General features: G+C 39.1%; 1 protein-coding gene across 2 annotated transcripts in view; it reads right to left on the reverse strand.

Annotated features, from left to right (window-relative positions):
• LOC135209619 (jerky protein homolog-like) overlaps nt 1-15,735 on the reverse strand; it is an 82,206-nt gene that overhangs the window by 60,362 nt on the left and 6,109 nt on the right. Inside the window, exon 2 of one of the 2 annotated variants that reach the window (XM_064242323.1) lies at nt 14,664-14,827. The exons of the other annotated variant lie outside the window; for it this stretch is intronic. Coding sequence (XP_064098393.1) covers nt 14,664-14,827 — 164 coding nt within the window. The remainder of the gene's footprint in view (nt 1-14,663; nt 14,828-15,735) is intronic. 2 annotated transcript variants of the gene reach the window in all.

Here is a 15,735-nt window from a genome sequence, read left to right on the forward strand (position 1 = left end):
AGCTGATACTGAAGACTACACCCCATCCATTTAATACCTTCGTTCCCACATGCAATAAAAAGCAGTGATAGGCACCCATTATTTCCCACCTCCCCCCTACCCACATGCCAGTGGATATCCCATTCCCAATACATCCCCATTCAGTTTGTTTATTACCCACGTAATCTCTCATTTAATTCCCATTCACAAATCGGGCATCGGCTTCGTGTGAATATGCGGTTGAAAATCTCAAGGGAAACTCGTTCAGAAGTGAAATGGGAATAATCCCCTTTGTTGTAAGATTAATCCTTTATCTTCTCCCACCTTTATCTCTTTTGTCTTTTGCAAAAATATACCGGGAGATGCATTAGCTATCCTCTGGTAGACATTAGAGGTGCCTCACACTGAGGGGCCTGGGCCAACCCGAACGAACTGTAAGGTAAGGTTCCTCCCAAGGTATACAATATAAGGTCCCTCCTTTTCTGTTGGGAAGGGAGTGAGCTATGGACGTGCATACATACGTACTTGAATACATACATTCATAAACCATACATACACACCTATCAATTAAATGGTGCACTGTGTGAAAAGTCCTTATAATATCTGAATTCATTCACTGAAATGTGTCACTAAAAATATCACTTATGATAATTCTTGTAATTTATTTGCAGGTGTGTAGAGCTGAGTACATTTTCAAGTAAGTTCGGTTTGGCTATTCTTGATGGCTTTTAGAGAGAGAGAGAGAGAGAGAGAGAGAGAGAGAGAGAGAGAGAGAGAGAGAGACTAGAGTATCATTATCATCCTCTGACCATTTTATCCAGTCCAAAAATTCTGCTTTCTGAACATGAAATAAGTAGATAGAATTTTTCTTTTTTTTATTTTTTTTTTTCAAATATTAAAAAAAATTAATAAAAATTTTATGTAGTTTTGAGTTCTGTGATATAAGGAGGAAGGGACACCGCACCAAGATCAGTCCAACATCAGCTTCCCAGCCCGAGGATGTCTGACAGCTCCAGACGAAAGCTCGCTTTAAGGGAGAGAGAGAGAGAGAGAGAGAGAGAGAGAGAGAGAGAGAGAGAGAGAAAATCGTTAATGACTTTGATGACTATGGTATCATAGATTATCTGTAAAATTCAAATATATACACCTATTTTGACCCTGTATTTGACCATGACCTCTATAGGCGCTCTACTAGCCTGTTTAAGTAGCACGGAAAAAGCCGCTATTCGCAAAATAGAGAAGAATTTCTACAAGTGTAACGCTGCTGAAGTAGCCATTACTTTTAATAAAGTATTATTATTATTATTTTTTTTTTTTACTCTATCACAGTCCTCCAATTCGACTGGGTGGTATTTATAGTGTGGGGTTCCGGGTTGCATCCTGCCTCCTTAGGAGTCCATCACTTTTCTTACTATGTGCGCCGTTTCTTGGATCACGCTCTTCTGCATGAGTCCTGGAGCTACTTCAGCTTCTATTTTTCTAGATTCCTTTTCAGGGATCTTGAGATCGTGCCTAGTGCTCCTATGATTATGGGTACGATTTCCACTGGCATATCCCACATCCTTTATTATTATTATTATTATTATTATTATTATTATTTATTATTATTATTATTATTATCAATTCAGAAGGTGAACTCCATTCATCTGGAACAAGCCCACCAAAGGGGCCACTGACTAGAAATTCAAAGAATTAATTTAGTTATTATTATTTTTTTTTTTTTTTCTTCTCTACCACAGTCCTCCAATTCGATTGGGTGGTATTTATAGTGTGGGGTTCCGGGTTGCATCCTGCCTCCTTAGGAGTCCATCACTTTTCTTACTATGTGCGCCATTTCTAGGATCACACTCTTCTGCATGAGTCCTGGAGCTACTTCAGCCTCTAGTTTTTCTAGATTCCTTTTCAAGGATCTTGGGATCGTGCCTAGTGCTCCTATGATTATGGGTACAATTTTCACTGGCATATCCCATATCCTTCTTATTTCTATTTTTAGATCTTGATACTTATCCATTTTTTTCCCTTTTTTTTTCCCTCTCTTTTCTCTTCAACTCTGGTGTCCCATGGTATTGCGACATCAATGAGTGATACTTTCTTCTTAACTTTGTCAATCAACGTCACGTCTGGTCTATTTGCACGTATCACCCTATCTGTTCTGATACCATAGTCCCAGAAGATCTTTGCCTGATCGTTTTCTATCACTCCCTCAGGTTGGTGCTCGTACCACTTATTACTGCAAAGTAGCTGATGTTTCTTGCACAGGCTCCAGTGGAGGGCTTTTGCCACTGAATCATGCCTCTTTTTGTACTGGTTCTGTGCAAGTGCCGGGCATTCGCTTGCTATGTGGTTTATGGTTTCATTTTTCGTATTGGACTTCCTACATATGGGAGAGATGTTATTTCTGTCTATCGTTCTTTGAACATATCTGGTTCTTAGGGCTTGATCTTGTGCCGCTGTTATCATTCCTTCAGTTTCCTTCTTTAGCTCTCCCCTCTGTAGCCATTGCCATGTGTCATCGCTGGCTAGTTCTTTAGTCTGTCTCATGTATTGTCCGTGCATTGGAATGTTGTTCCAGTCCTCTGTTCTGTTTGTCATTCTCCTGTCTGTATATTTCTGGGTCTTCATCTACTTTTGTTAGTCCTTTCCATGCACTCTTTAGCCACTCGTCTTCACTGGTTTTCAGATATTGCCCCAGTGCTCTGTTCTCGATGTTGATGCAGTCCTCTATACTTAGTAGTCCTCTCCCTCCTTCCTTTCGTGTTATGTCTGTCCGTATTTGCTCTTGGGTGTAGTGCTTTGTGTATTTTCATATGTTTCCTGGTTTTCTGATCTAAACTGCGGAGTTCTGCCTTCATCCATTCCACTATTCCTGCGCTGTATCTGATTACTGGCACTGCCCATGTGTTTATGGCTTTTATTATATTTCCGGCGTTGAGTTTTGACTTGAGTATTGCCTTGAGTCTCTGCATATATTCTTTCCTGATCGTGTCCTTCATCTCTTGGTGTTTTATATCCCCTCCTTCCATTATTCCCAGGTATTTGTATCCAGTCTCATCTATGTGTTTGATGTTGCTCCCATCTGGTAGCTTTATCCCTTCAGTTCTCGTTACTTTGCCCTTTTGTATGTTGACTAAGGCGCATTTTTCTAATCCAAACTCCATCCTGATGTCCCCAGATACATTCTTACAGTCTGGATTAGGGTATCTATTTCCTTGATGCTCTTACCATGCAGCTTGATGTCGTCCATGAACATCAGATGGTTGATTCTGTTGCCTCTTTTCTTGAGTTGGTACCTGCATCCATCTTCTGTAGTACTTTTGTCATGGGAATCATGGCTACTACGAAGAGTAGTGGGGACAGTGAATCGCCCTGGAAGATCCCGCTCCTGATATTAACCTCTGCTAGTCTTATTCCAGAGCTTGTAAGTATTGTATTCCAGTTGTGCATTGTATTTTTGAGGAAGCTGATGGTGTTTTCCTCTGCCCCATATATTTTTATTATTATTATTATTATTATTATAATTATTAAATACAGTCTAAATTGGTGTATATATTTGAATTTTACAGATAAACTATGATACCATAGTTATCAAAGTCTTTAACGATATATATATGTCTCTCTCTCTCTCTCTCTCTCTCTCTCTCTCTCTCTCTCTCTCTCTCTTTCTTGAAGCAAGCGAGCTTTCGTCTGGAGCTGCCAGACATCCTCGGGCTGGGAAGCTGAGGGTGGACTGATCTTGAAGCGGTGTCCGTCCTCGTTTATATTTAGAGTTGACAGCAGGGGGTCTGCCCCATGCTGATCTACTATTGGCTGGTGGCGGTAGGTCTTCGTTTTCATTGGTGGCTTGAACCGGGTCTCAAGCCACTTTCCACGCGTTGATGGTTGCGATGCTGTAAGTCCTGCAGCCGCCTAGACCTCCTTAGCGGCGCGGTTACGTCGATGGGCGTTTCGCTACACTGCGGGACGTCACGGCTAACTTGATTATGGTTGGCTGCAGGAGTATCTCGTTCGGGGGCGTTGTCTTCCGTGGAGTTGTCGTGCTCGGTGGTGTCATTGTTGGTGGCAGGTCTTCTCATACTCGTAGGGAGGAGAAATTCTTCCTGCGTCGTATTTAGAGTAGGTTTCTCTTGCTGGATGAGAAGCGCCTCCAGCAGGCGTAACCGACGGGCATCAGGGGCCTTCCCGATGATCTTCGTGTTTTGGATGATCACATCCCGGGAGATGGCCTCTTGATGTTTGGTGCGTGCGTGATTCTTGATAGCCCCCTCTTGGGCGTGGCATGAGAGTCTCTTCGACAGGCGCATGGTAGTCATACCGACGTAGGCGCTGCTGCAACCGCGGACTGGGCATGTATACTGGTACACCACATGCGTCTGCTTCAGTGGGTGCTCGTACCTGTGGAGAGGGGTTATTTTTCATAATAAGGTCGCGCGTCCTCCGATTCTGGTAGTAGATAATTAGGTCGATATTTTTGGTGTCGTCGGTCGGGGATACATTTTCAGAAATAATTTTCTTAACTGAGTCCTCTTCTTCACGGTAATGAGAACTCATGAAGGCTTTATAATACAGCTTGATATTATCCTGGGGGCGGGGTTGCGGGCTCTCACTACCGTACCATTTCTCCAGGGCTGTACGGACTTCTCTGCTTATTGATTTATTTGAATACCCGTTATTTACGAGTACTTGGGAGGCGCGGTCGAGTTCCTGATGAGTGTCCTGCCAGGTCGAGCAGTGGGAGAGGGCTCTCCTGACGAAGGCCCTGAAGGTCGTGCTTTTGAATCTGGCGGGGCACTCGCTGTCACCATTGAGGCAAAGTCCTAGGTTGGTTTTCTTTGTGTAGACGGAAGTACGGAGGCCATCTTCCGTCTTACTCACAAGGACGTCGAGTAAGGGGAGCCGATCGTAGGTGCTGCATTCAACCGTGTAATTCAGCACGCTGCACTGCTGAAATGCCTGACGGAGGGCTTCTACCTCATTCTCGGCGTCGACTTGAACAAAGATGTCGTCGATATATCGTCCATATCTGCGGGGTTGCTGCATCCTAGCGAAGACTCGTTCCTCCACGGTTCCCATGTAAAAGTTAGCGAAGAGTACCCCCAGTGGGGAGCCCATCGCTACGCCGTCCTTTTGGCAGTACATCTGGCCACGGTGGGTGGAGAAAGGGGCCTTCTTCGTGCAGATCTCCAGCAGCATACGGAGCGAGGCTTCGGGTATGTTGAGGGGCGCCGTCGACTGACTCCTGTAGACACGCTCAAGGATGATGTCAATGGTTTCGTCGACAGGCACGTTCGTAAACAGGGACTCTACGTCCAGCGAGGCGATAATCCCGGTGCCAGGGGCATCCTTGATGACTTCTAGGAATTCTACTGACGACTGCAGGCTGTACCGACTCGGGACGTAGGGGGTCAAAATTTGGTTAAGACGTTTAGCCAAGGCGTAAGTAGGGGCGGGCGTCTGGCTGATGATCGGCCGGAGGGGGTTTCCTGGTTTGTGAGTTTTTATGTTACCATATAGATAACCCAGGCTGTAGTCTCCTTGTATGGGCGGGAGGTGGACAGCGTTAGTTGCAGCATTCACTACACTGATGACCCCGTTGGCCTCCCTCTTGATGTCGTCTGTCGGGTTTCTTGTCAGGGCGCTCGAACTTGCTCTCGTCGGACAAAATGGCATCCAGCTTCTCGTGGTATTCAGCAGTGTCAATCAAGACGAAGGCTGCCGTCTTGTCCGCGCGTCGCACCGTGATGTTCTCTTTCTCCTTCAGTTCCTTCGCCGCTTTCTTCATCTCCTTGGTGAGGATCCCGCTGGAGTGCGAGCCCCTCTCCGTAAGGGCTTCAGCAAGTAGGAGGGGTTGAAGGCGTCGGTAGTTCTCACGATGCTCCGGGCTTCGAGCTGCTGGATGGAGTCGAGGAGCAACTCAATTTCAAGTCTCTTGTCGTGAGGTCTGGGTCTCGAAATGAAGTGGCAATTAAGACCCAGCTTCAGAAAAGGGCGTCTTGATCGGGGGTGGGGGTCGTAGTCAGTAAGGTTTTAAAATATAGTTCCTTGGGTTTTCGTTCAGGGACGCGGAGTTTGCCGCCATTCAGGGAATGAGCTTACGAAGGGCACCTCTCATCCGTTGCTTCATGTCGTCCTCCTGAAGGCGGGCGAGGCATCTCTCGATGTTCCCAGGGTACATTGGTACATCTCCTGCGGGTGTCTTTTTTCAATGGGTGTGTCACGTTCAGGATTATCGAATTCGGTGTTGTCCAATCCATGACTACCTTCTTCTCGGAGGGCACCAGGACGTGCTGCTATAGGTTCCTCTCCTACTCCACTGGTGCCAGGGCTGCTTCTCACTCTCTCCCACTCCTGCCGCAGTCTCTTGGTCTCATTCTGGAGAGCACGCAGTTCGGTAGTCTTGATTACTATTTGCCGCTGGAGGAGGGATTTTCTAAAGCTCCTGGTGTCCTCATAATTCTTGCTGACGGGTCGTGTAGCCGAATATTAGTGTACTTAGGAAGCAGACCCTCTCTCAAGCATACTTTATTAAAAGTAATGGCTACTTCAGCAGCATTACACTTGTAGAGATTCTTCTCTATTTTCCGAATAGCGGCTTTTTCCGTGCTACTTAGACAGGCTAGTAGAGCGCCTATAGAGGTCATGATCAAATACAGTCTAAATTGGTGTATATATTTGAATTTTACAGATAAACTATGATACCATAGTTATCAGAGTCATTAACGATATATATATGTCTCTCTCTCTCTCTCTTTCTTGAAGCAAGCGAGCTTTCGTCTGGAGCTGCCAGACATCCTCGGGCTGGGAAGCTGAGGGTGGACTGATCTTTGAAGCGGTGTCCGTCCTCGTTTATATTGGAGTTGACAGCAGGGGGTCTGCCCCATGCTGATCTACTATTGGCTGTGGGGTATGGTCTTCGTTTTCATTATTATTATTATTATTATTATTATTATTATTATTATTATTATTATTATTATTAAGGTGAATTGGAAATACGGAGAGAAGAGATCAGTTACTAGAAAACAAAACATAAATGAACAAATTTAAATAAATAAGCAGATAAGAATACAAGGAGGATTCCTTTAGGGTGGTAAGGTAATACATGGTAACACCTTTGCCAAATTACTTTCATTCTCTCTCTCTCTCTCTCTCTCTCTCTCTCTCTCTCTCTCTCTCTCTAATACAACCTACCTTTACCAAATAAACTTTCTATTTGTATAAAGCTCTTAGAAACATTATGCACAGAGAGAGAGAGAGAGAGAGAGAGAGAGAGAGAGACTTTCTCTGGAATATAAATTATATATTTACCAAATTACTTTCACTTTTTATATATTTGTATAAAGCTCTTACAAACATTATCCAGAGAGAGAGAGAGAGAGAGAGAGAGAGAGAGAAGGTTGTTACAGGAACACCAGGTTAGTTATTTCAGAAGTAAAATGTAGAAAATTGTCATATTGGCAAAAACGAGGACTGTGGAGAACAGTCACGTTCTGCCGAGATGGAATTTTAAGATTAATTTTAACAATATCCCAAGATTTTAATTATATGAAAATATTTCATATTGTCTGGAATGAAACTATTTAAAATTTGTAAGCTTAAAATGCCGATATTAAATTCTCGAATGCGTCACCTTGAATTTAACAGTCATTGGTACACGAACCTAATAGGATATTAAAAAGCGATTCGGGAAGGAAAATGCATAAAAAAATAAGAGAGAAAGAAAGAAAAGGATATATAGACTTCCTTAGCACCTCCCCAAACGGTAGTTTCAAACACGCCAGTCCTCCCACGACAGCTTTATGCAATTTTCGCCTCAGCGATCGTCGACCATAAAGTTCATTTTTCTTTATCAAGCGAACGCGGCCACATGGTGTGGAATGGCTGCACGGGACTTTGAGCCTTACCAACCATACGCATAGAGCTCATTCCGTCCAACCTATATATAACTCTGGCACCGAGAATGACAAGAGCATTCGACTGATTTAATGTTAATAAATTGAAATATTTACACGGAATTGACGGAGGTCTGCAAGACCCATTCAACTTGGCGATAAATCACGCGGAACTCATTGGCTTAGAGCGCCACTTCCCCGGAAAATATCTCATTCCGGCCTCTACGCTCGGTCGCCGTAAGGCTCAGATTATCGTACCCGACACGTTCGAGTTGCCAGCGATTTTATATTCGTTGCATTTTTGGCTTTCTGTTCTCCTGCCTCAAGGTTCAGTATGCTGTACAACTTTTTTTTGTTTTTTTCACTGACAATAGTTTTAAAGATATACTTTATTCTGGAAGACTTATTTTCATTTCTTAAACACCGCCAGATATCGCTATTCGAGTTGACCACAATGTGATAGCCGTTTAGAACAGAGGTATATTAATGGAACACAAAACATAATAATGCTTATTACGGTTTTTTGTCTCTGTTAAGTTTATGCGACTTTGATAACTTCCTGTTCTTGTCAACGATTATTATTATTGTTGTTGTTATTATTATTATTATTATTATTATTATTATTATTATTATTATTATTATTATTATTATTATTATTATCCATAGTGCTTTTGTATGTATTGAGCAAGACAAGAACTTAACCTGCCATTAGACCATGTTGTGAAAAAAACTGAGAGGAGGCCGTATGCAATCATTGTTCAGCATTGGTGATGCTTCTGCATTTACATTCTCTCTCTCTCTCTCTCTCTCTCTCTCTCTCTCTCTCTCTCTCTCTCTCTCTCTGAAACTTATTCATGGCTGGTAGACTGCTCGACAAATTTTCTTTTCCTGATACAGGTTGGCATAATTCAATACAAACGTTTTATTTTTTTCTGTTCATTATTATATGAGTCCTCAATACACTTCAACTCGCAAATCTATTCGCGAAAGAGGAATTGCTCCATGAAAATTACTAGGCTGATGTACACACAAACATTACCGACGAACACTACGCTTTGTTTAGAAAATATGAAAGCCGGTTATTTTTATCTCTCAAACTCTGAGAGAGAAGTTTTCTTCGTAGATAATCCCATGGTTTTAAAAATACATAAAAGAAAACAAGACGCAATTTTTACAGCTGAGACAAAAAAAGTACTAACGTCTCCTCAAGACTGCCATAGAATAAATACCACCTACTTTAAGATTGTGTGTGTGCAAAAAAAATCCATTAAGTAACAAGCATTGGGGTTTGTCACGATGAAGGTTGGGGCTAATGATAAACGCGCTTTGCTAGTCATTTCTTTGGGCTATTGCAGCCCGTGTATGTCCCTAGTTAAATACCATTTTATGGTGGCCAGTTACCGCCAGTGTAGCTCTTACGCAACCAGCTCCTAAGGGCTATTATCGCTCGCGTCATCCCTTGGGATTACTCACGTCAGGCCAGGCGATAATTTACCTTACGAGTATAAAACCGAAGGGTCTTAATTGTTTGCCTTTACGTCGGCCCGCAGAAAATTGCCGGCGAGACATATGTTGGAACTAATGCGTTGGGTACACAAAACATACAGGAACTTTCAGTAGGTATCGCTCAATACCGAATGATAGAACGCGTTCGGTAGTTGCAAATTTCCTTGCAATTAGAACTTGTTTCTTTTTTTTCTTTTCCGTTTAACGCAACTCACCTCTCCATGTTTTTTTTTTTTACTTCAGACATTAATTGTATACGCTTTCATTTTCTTTTGTAGACATTTTCTGTTGTTTTTTTTTTTTCTGTGATGCTTTGAATGTTTCATATTTTTGCTCTCGTATTTTCTTAATCTATTTGTTTTTCTTTTTAGTTTTATTGAGAAATGTGTTATTTTATCCTTCCATTCCAACAGCCAACAGCCGTTCTTATCCACTGTGTCTGAAGTCTTGGCTGCATCATTTTTCTTTCTTGTCTAATAACTGAATCATTTTGGATAAAGTCTGAATCATTTATCGTTCTCGTCAAAAGGCTGAATTATTTTTCTATTCCAGTGTAAAGTCTTAATCATACTGTCTAAAGTTTGAATAAATTTATATAAAGTCTGAATAATTTACCTTTCTTGTCTGAAGTCAGAATAATTTTTCTTATCTGTCTAAAGTCTGAATCAATTTGTATAAAGTGTGAATCATTTATCTTTCTTGTCTAAAGTCTTAATAATTTTTCTTTCCGGTCTAAAGTCTGAATATTTTATCTTTCCTGACGAAAGTCTGAATAATTTTTCTTTTCCCTTGAACCCATATTTCGAAAAACGCCTGCAATATTTTTTTTTTATTGTTTCTTTCCCACTTTTTTTTTCAAGGTTAAAAGCCATTCTGGAGCTTCAGTCTACTCAAGGTTTTAAAAAATAATCCTTTTTTTTCCAAAGGTTACAAGCTACTTTGGGGCTTAAGTCTACTCAAGGTTTTTTAAAAAAAAAAAAAAAAAAAAAAAAAAACACTGGTTAAAAGATTTTTAAAAAAATCTTATTAACAGCTAAACAAGTCAGTGAGAAACTTTATATTAGTTAACTACAATCTCTTCCGCAAAAGTCTGCTAAATATCCACTTCGAGGAAACACCACGCTACGCCGATCTCTCTCTCTCTCTTTCTCTCTTTTCAATCTTCATTTCCGAGAGAAGGAGAAATAGAAAGAAGAATAAAAAAAAAAAAAGAATAACGCTAAGCGCTGCCGTGAGGCATCTCCGAATGACTAGACATTCATTTGTTTTTCCCAGTTGGGTGAGCTTTTAAGGGATCCGATCCAATTTGTTGTGGTTCAGAGGAAAACCAGAGAGAGAGAGAGAGAGAGAGAGAGAGAGAGAGAGAGAGAGAGAGAGAGAATGTGGAACGAAATTAGTATGAAGAATCGTACACTTCTCCCAAACCCCCCATTCTTGTTTTTTTTAATAATGAGGAAGAAAGTAGGGCCGGTATAACTGATTTGCACGAGAGAGAGAGAGAGAGAGAGAGAGAGAGAGAGAGAGAGAGAGAGAGAGAGATTCCTTAACCTCTCACTCCTGTTTTTCCTAAATAATGTGAAAAAAAAACTGGGCCATTGTGACTGACGTACACCAACAAATTGCAGTTTATAGAAAAAAATATTAAAAATGTAAAATTCAGTCCAGAATGCAGCCCTAGATCGTCCGCTCAAATGATGGAATATTATTAAAGTAAAAAAAAAAAAAGTCCACAAGAGAGATATTATGTAAATTGGGTAAACTGCGATGCTTGTGCCATATTAGCTTTGACCTCAGGGCATTCAGGTCGTTGCGTATTCCCCGAGTGCCAATGTACTCTCAACTCACACCAGATGAATCTCAGTAGAACAACTGAGGAAGCCTTCGTTCTCTTTCGTTTAGGCTTGCTGATATATCCACACAAAGCCAGATAGATGGAGGAAGATTTTGCGAAAGAAATAAGATAAAAAAAGAGGGACAGATTTGACCAGCAACTAGATATCAATAAATCTCAAGAGGGGAGACTGACTCTCTCTCTCTCTCTCTGTTATATAGGTGTATATGTCTTAGTAAAGACGAAAGCGCTTGGATTTCTGCCTATCATTTCCCTGTGGTATTCGCTTATTTAATGAGGTCACGCGCATCTACTGTGATTTTTTAAGCATATATATATATATATATATATATATATATATATATATATATATATATATATATGTATATACATATATATATATATATATATATATATATATATATAATATATATATATATGTATATACATATATATATATAATATATATATATATATATATATATATATGTACGTATATATATGTATATATATAGATATATATATATATATATTTATATATATGTATATATATATATATCTATATATATATATATATATATATATATATATATATGTGTGTGTGTGTGTGTGTATATATATATATGTGTGTGTGTATTAGGAAAACTTCTGTAAATAATTCACAGGTAAGACGGTCACATCATGCTTGGGTGTTCATGCATCCAGGGGTTATTCTGTCCTGTACAGAAAGAGAGAGAGAGAGAGAGAGAGAGAGAGAGAGAGAGAGAGAGAATCTTTGACCTGCTGCTGCTGTGTTGGTACTTGTTTCAAAGCCACAAAAATCTATAGGTAGCCCATTTGAATTGTAAGGGCCAGCCAGTTATAGTACGTGCTTATTGCAGGCACTAAATTGTCCATGTTTCTCTCTCTCTCTCTGTGTCACATCATCTGCTCATACTATAATGTCTTCGATGTCCAATGAGGCTGAAAGCCGCATATATCCTGATTAGCCCTCCCCCATTTTTTTTTTATTACGACGATGACGTACGAGTCTCTCTCTCTCTCTCAATTTCGTGCACTGAACATCAGTGCTGTATTCTCTCTCTCTCTCTGTCTCAATGTCCTGCACTAAACATCAGTGTTGTATTCTGACTTTCTGTCCGTCCTTACTCTCTCTCTCTCTCTCTCTTTCAGTATTCAGTACGCCTTGGTGAAGCACGCGAGATTTTGTATTTAACGAATTGAAACCACAATAGGTTATCCAGGCTCAACGGACGCGCGTTTACGTGCCGTTAAGTTCTCTCAGGCTTAAGCCGAATCTGCCTTCGAAACATTAATATGCAAAGTTCCTTCTCTCCCCCCCCCCCCCCCCCCGGGCCCGAAGGTCATCGAAGGTCAACCGAATGAAGGTCAGTGGTGATAACTTGGGGAGGGGAAGGTGGTGGTGGGGGGAGGGGATGGAAATTGCGGATCACCTGGAGAGAGAGAGAGAGAGAGAGAGAGAGAGAGAGCTGTAACATCATAATCCGATTCCAAACGAACAAAAAGCATTTCTATCGCTGGTTATGTAATACTATTGCTCCGGGATTCAGTAATAGCTTTACAGTCAAAGCGTTTTATTCTAATGCCACAGCGTTTTGTCTAGTACACTTTTTTTTTATCATTTTTCTTTTTCAATTTTTTTTTTATTCAAGTACGATATATTCTCCTACGGCAAGATTATAAAGCAGTCAAACTCCAAGCCAGAGTCTCTTTGATTCTATAGCAATCAATTTTTAAAGTTTTTTTTCTTTTTGTGAATGTACAATACATATGCACACGTGTACGTAAACAATAGTTCTAAAATTGGCAATCTCTCATGCGCAATGTAAATTATTTGGGGGTATCATTAAAACACATATTCTCACATGGGTACGACGCCCCCTTGATACGAAACCAAAAACAACCTGTTATTTTGTTATAATTTTTGTTTTACATTTTTTTCTGGCTTACTGCCTTCCAGAATAATCCGTATAATGTGTCCACGCTTAATCTTTTTTTCTCAGTTTTAATCACCTGCTTATTATTTTTTTTTTACCCTCACTTTTCAAAATGTCGGAGGCAATTAATTAATGGCATATCCATCCCAGCCCATGCATGGCCTCGTTAAAATTAGGTAAAAACAATTATATTGACAAAATTATGAAAGTGCTGGACACTTATATTATTATTATTGCTTTTTAATAATTTATATTAATATTATAAGATATATATAAATATCTATATATATATATTATATATATATATATATATATAATATATATAATATATAATATATAAATTCTCCTGTTAAAACAAGATAATTCTCAAGTATAAAAGGCCATTAAAACACGTAGCTTTAAACCAGAGTGTTTTAATGGACCTTTTAAACATAGTATACATACATGCACATATATGAAAATATATTATTCCGAGGTAGAGCGAATGAGATATTTAAGGATATTTGTAGCTTAATGCTCTCATATGTATATATATATATATATATATATATATATATATATATATATATATATATATATCAGTTACTATAGAGTACACAAAGATACTTAACTCGAACTTTTTCCCAATGAGAGCATGCTTAGTACCACGAAAGCCACCAAGCGGTTGTAAATGTATACGTAACGAATGTAAACACGCCTCAATGGCGTGGTCGGTATGTAGTTGGCGTGCCACCTCGGTGGCCGCGAGTTCTATTCTCGGGCATTCCATTGAGGAGTGAGAGATGTGTAGTATTTCTGGTGATAGAAGTTCACACTCGACGTGGTTCGGAAGTCACGTAAAGCCGTTGGTCCCGTTGCTGAATAACTTACTGGTTCCATGCAACGTAAAAACACCATACAAACAAACAAATAAACGACTGTAAACATAGCGAGTCGTCCGGAAAATATCACTTCCCTCCGTTTTATTTTTATTTTTGAACTTGTATTAATAAAAGTATTAAAAAACGAGTACTGCGCATATTATTCAAATTGTCGTAATAAAGAGCAAATGATAGAAATGTGAATTTTATTTAAATTTGTACTTGATACATAACTTGAATAATGTATACATTCTTGTAAACATGTATGATATAGCCATTAACTGTTGCTTTATATTTTAGAATTATACTTTTATATTATTCAATGTATTATTCAGTGTATACTGCATACAGTATATGTGATGCATAGTATTAAATATATTACATTTTATATTACAGTAAATATATTTACATTTTATATTACAGTAAATATATTTACATTTTATATTACAGTAAAGATATTTACATTATATATTACAGTAATATATATTATCTGTATATTAATTTCACTGTAAACAAAAAATGATTTAAAACGAAACTACACGGAGTAAGAAAATAGTGGTAAACAAATATTTACATTAAGCTTTTATAATGTATATTTTCTGTAATGCCGCGCGAGACATATTTCAGGCTCTCAACTACTTACCAAAAACGTTCGGCACAGCGGAATTTGTCAGTCGCGGAGATGTCGGATGCATGTACATATTTGCGTCGAAGTGCTGTGAGCACACTTTGTAATGTCTGTTGAGATGTTTGAAGGAATAGCGAAATAAGTCCGGCCTCTTCACCGCTTCCAGCCACTGCTCGCATCTGTGTGGAATTCACGTTTCAACACAAAAGTTGCGTCCCATAGTATAAGTAATATAAAAACCGGTTTACTTTTCAAGTTAAGTAATATAGAAACTGGTTTACTATTCAAGTTAAGTAATATTCAAACCAGTTTACTAGTAATATACAAACCGGTTTACTAGTTAAGTGATATACAAACCGGTTTGCTAGTTAAGTGATATACAAACCGATTTACTAGTTAAGTAATAGATAAATCAGTTTACCATTCAAGTTAAGTGATATAAAATCCCGGTTTACTAGTTAAGTAATATACAAACCGGTTTGACAGTCAAGTAATATACAAACTGGTTTACTATTTAATTAATAAACAAACCGGTTTCCTATTTAAGTATATACAAACCAGTTTACTTTTAGAGTTAAGTAATATAAAAACCGGTTTACTATTCAAGTTAAGTAATATACAAACCGGTTTCTATTTAATGTTAAGTAATATACAAACCGGTTTCTATTTAATGTTAAGTAATATACAAACCGGTTCTTTATTTAAGTAATATACAAACCGGTTTACTATCTTTATATGATTGTACATTTATTTATGTTTTGTCTATTGTATTTTTTAAAAAATCACGCGATTGGCACATGATACCACATTGCTAATGCTGTGGTTTGTTACATTTCATTTCGTGTGACCAGTAAGTACTATCAATATAACTACATCTTATATAATTTGCTTTCTTTAACGGTAATACTTTATATAACACTCACGTCAACAGACGTGGCTAATATAAATTGATTACTACGCAGGTGTATTCTTAATGTTTAGCCCACGTTGCACAAATTCATGCCTAATGTGGCATAGAATAGGTGAATCACGCCTGTCGTTAAACCTAGTTTAGACCAACATATTTATCTTGTAATAAATTGTGCCA

Source organism: Macrobrachium nipponense, chromosome 38, assembly GCF_015104395.2.
Source record: "Macrobrachium nipponense isolate FS-2020 chromosome 38, ASM1510439v2, whole genome shotgun sequence".
NCBI lineage: Eukaryota > Metazoa > Arthropoda > Malacostraca > Decapoda > Palaemonidae > Macrobrachium > Macrobrachium nipponense.